The 3622-nt window shown below is 64.2% G+C and overlaps 1 protein-coding gene across 1 annotated transcript; it reads left to right on the forward strand.

The window, feature by feature from the left end:
- SHISA4 (shisa family member 4) lies at window positions 1-3622 on the forward strand. The gene is made up of 5 exons (XM_045536220.1): window positions 1-391; window positions 718-889; window positions 1769-1902; window positions 2717-2884; window positions 3118-3622. The coding sequence occupies exons 1-5, from the start codon at window positions 319-321 to the stop codon at window positions 3162-3164; spliced, it is 594 nt and encodes a 197-aa protein (XP_045392176.1). The 5' UTR covers window positions 1-318; the 3' UTR covers window positions 3165-3622.

A 3622-nucleotide genomic window follows, 5' to 3' on the forward strand; every position in this document is an offset into this window, starting at 1 on the left:
GTGCCCACGGTGGCTCTGGCCGGAGGAGCCACCGTGGAGCCAGGGACAAGGGGAGCAGGGCAGTGTTCTGAGGGGTGAGGGGCGCCCAGCTTCAGAGCTAGCGCCGGGTGGGCGTCGCTGGTGGGTGGACCCCTGGGCGGTGCGCGGCGCGGCGCGGGCAGGGTTTTTGCGGGTGGGGCGATTAGTCCCGCCCCCGAAGGAGGCGGGAGCGGTGCCCGAGCCTGGCCGCTGGCTGGGCCCCGCCGCAGCTCCCGCCGGCCGGCTTCGTCCTGCGGTCCCTTCCCCGGGCGGCCGCCCCGGCCGAGCCCAGCCCCCGCCATGCCCTCCGCGGGGCTCCGCGAGGCCGCGCCGCTCGCCGCGATCGCCCTGCTGGTGCTGGGGGCTCCCTTGGGTAAGGGGACGGGGAGCCGGGCGCGGGCTGGGGCGGGGGCGGAGGAGAAGGAGGGCCGAGCCCAGGCCCGGCGCCCGGTGCCCTCGGCTGCCGCGCTCGTCGCCGCGGGGTCCGCAGAGCGGGAGGAGGGAGACGCGAGGCTGGGCCACCCCGGGAAGCCGAGCCCGGGCCGCAGGGTCGGCTCCAGGGGAGGCCTCTGGGGCGCAGGGACCCAGACTCCCAGGGTGGAGACGAGGGACAGCCTCAGGGTCCGGGAGCCAGCGGGCTGGAGGCCCCCGGGGAACGGGGCTCAGTGTGGCCACGGACAGCCCCGCTCCCGCCCGCAGCGCTGGCCAGCGAGGACTGCCTGTGGTACCTGGACCGGAATGGCTCCTGGCACCCGGGCTTCAACTGCGAGTTCTTCACCTTCTGCTGCGGGACCTGCTACCACCGCTACTGCTGCAGGGACCTGACCCTGCTCATCACCGAGAGGCAGCAGAAGCACTGCCTGTCCTTCAGGTGGGCTCCCGCCTCCGCGCCGCAGCCCTCTCCATCCTCCTCTCCATCCCCCCCTCCACCCCCCCTTCCTCCTCCCCGGCTCCTGCCTCCTCTCCATGGTCCCCCTCCACATCCGTAGCGCATGGAGTCACTCCACCTGGTGACAGAGCCGGTGGTTATGCCGGTGCTTGGGAGTTCCAGAACAGCGTGTCAGTTACCCTCACGGGCTTGGGCTGGCCCCGGTGTTCCCAGGCTCTCTCTGGAGCCCTCCCCTTGGTCCCCAGGTCCCGGGGAGGGAGGGTGCAGGGCTACCCGGGGAGGGTGGGTGCAGGGCTGCAGGGTAGCTTCGTGGAGGAAGCTCTGGCACCGAGGCAGACGCTCCGGCTCGACTCCCACGTCCACGTCTTACTCGCTGCGTGATCGTGGGGAAGACACTTCCCCCTATGGGTCATTGTTTCCTCTTCATAAAATGAGCAGGTTGCCAGGATTAGTGATTCTCAACCTTTTTTTTTTTTGAAAAAAAATCACTAATACATAAATCACTAATACATAAAACAGATATAAAGAGACTTCTGATTAAAGTAAGGTTTGAAAAGGTGGCTCTAGATTGTTGCCAAGGGCCCTTTCGTTGCTAACGTGTTGTGAGTCCAGTGGATTGAGTTGAGCCGGGAAGCAGCGGGGGCACGACGAATCCCAGCATGCCTCGCACTGGCCAGCCAGGCGGCAAAGCCTCTGGGAAGTGGAGGTCCCCCAAGGTCTCCTCCACAGGGACGGGCAGAGCCCCCCAAGCAGCCCCCAACCTCAGCTTGCTGTGGCCCCCGGCTGGCCGGGAGTTGGAGCCAGCGGGATGAGGACCCCTGTGAGTGCGGGAAGGTGAGAGGGCCTGTTCTTTGTCTAAAGTCCCAAGACCATCGCAGGCATCACCTCAGCTGTGATCCTCTTTGTTGCCGTGGTTGCCACCACCGTCTGCTGCTTCCTCTGCTCCTGTTGCTACCTGTACCGCCGGCGCCAGCAGCTCCAGAGTCCCTTTGAAGGTACGCGTGGTTCCGGGCAAGGTGGGCCCGAGGCGAACCAGGCCGAGCCCCGGGACGGGCACCAGAGAGGTCAAGGATTGGTGTGTGTGGAGCAGTGTGTGTACACTTCAGTACACGCACTCCTGCTGCCATGGAAACCCAGACGATGCCTGTGAGCCCATGAATATTAGAATGTGCCCAGGGTATGTGGGAATGGCAGGCTGTGTGTACATGTATGTTCGTGCACATGAACACTCAGATGTGCACGGAGGTGCAGTCTGTCAGCGCTGTGGAGTGTGCAGTGGGTGTGTGCACGCACACACGACGCCTCGTAAGTACACGGGGTGGGGTCTGCAGTGGTGAGCGTGAACTGGCGTGCTCCAGCACACAGCGGAATGTGTGCCGGAGTGTTGGCATGTGACTGCACATATGCCCAAACCTGATGGGCGTGGGGACAGCAATGCCACGTGGGAGATCAGTGTGGGAGGGAGAGCTAGGAGAGGACCCCCTTGGTGGCAGCTCTGCTAGATTACAGGATACCGGCCCTGGCACTCTCCCCTCCTTGCCCAAGTGGGACCTTCCGTGGGCTGCGCCCTGACTCATGAGGTCTGTGAAACCTGCTGAGGGGAGCAAACTTGCTAAACACAGACTGACCAGCCGGGCCCTGTGCACAGCCCCCTGCTCAACTCTGCCAGGCTGAGTCTGGGAGGCTGCAGGTGGCCAGCCTGCAGCCTGCCAGAGGGCCGCCCCAGGGCGCTTGCCTTGGTTTCCTGGGCAGGAGAAGGCTTCCTAAGAGAGGTGGATCTCTGAATGCTAATCTTTATCCCCCATCTAGGCCAGGAGATTCCAATGACAGGCATCCCAGTACAGCCAGTATACCCATACCCCCAGGACCCCAAAGCTGGCCCTGCACCCCCACAGCCTGGCTTCATGTACCCACCTGGTGGTCCTGCTCCGCAGTACCCAATGTACCCAGCTGGGTCCCCGATCTACAACCCTGCAGGTAAGTGAGCAGCCTGGAGCCCTCCCACTGCTGCCTGGCTGACCCCTTGCCCTAGGACCCCCCCTGCACCCCTCTCACTCCCAGACCCCCTCTTCCAGACTTGCTCCTCCTCTAGCTAGCAGCCTCCAGGCCAGCTCTTCCCCCTGGTCCCGTGTACCCTGGGGATGGAAGTTTACTTCGTGTCCTCCTGTGCCACAACTGACTGACCCTCGTCCTGTCTCTTTGGCTTTCAGCTCCTCCTCCCTATGTGCCGCCACAGCCCTCTTACCCCGGAGCCTGAGGAACCAGCCTTGTCTCCGCTGCCCCTTCAGTGATGCCAACCTTGGGAGATGCCCTCATCCTGTACCTGCACTGGCCCTGGGGGTGGGCAGGGGCCCTCTAGTCACCAGGCCCCAGACCAAGCCAAGTACTGGGCCCTACTGGGACAGAGCCCCAGGACGCGGAGCAGGAGCCAAGCTGGAACTGGGCCATGAATGAGGGGTCGGGGGGAGGGTTTGGGGTTGGTGGGCTGATTTTACTGAGGACAAGGGAGGGAGATGATAGCTGGGTCACAGCCCCTGCTTTCAAATAGTCCCTCTGCTCCTAGGATCCCAGCCCAGAAGGCTGGGGCCCTCCTGTTTGCCCATCGTGGGCTGGGGTGGGGGCAGGGAGGAGGCTTGATCAGCAGCTGGCAGTAGCCCTCCTCTCTGACTGCCCCACTGGCCAGGGCTCTGGCCTGCTGGATTAAAGCTGTAAAGA

The sequence above is a fragment of the Lemur catta genome, chromosome 23 (genome assembly GCF_020740605.2).
Source record: "Lemur catta isolate mLemCat1 chromosome 23, mLemCat1.pri, whole genome shotgun sequence".
In the NCBI taxonomy this organism is placed as follows: domain Eukaryota; kingdom Metazoa; phylum Chordata; class Mammalia; order Primates; family Lemuridae; genus Lemur; species Lemur catta.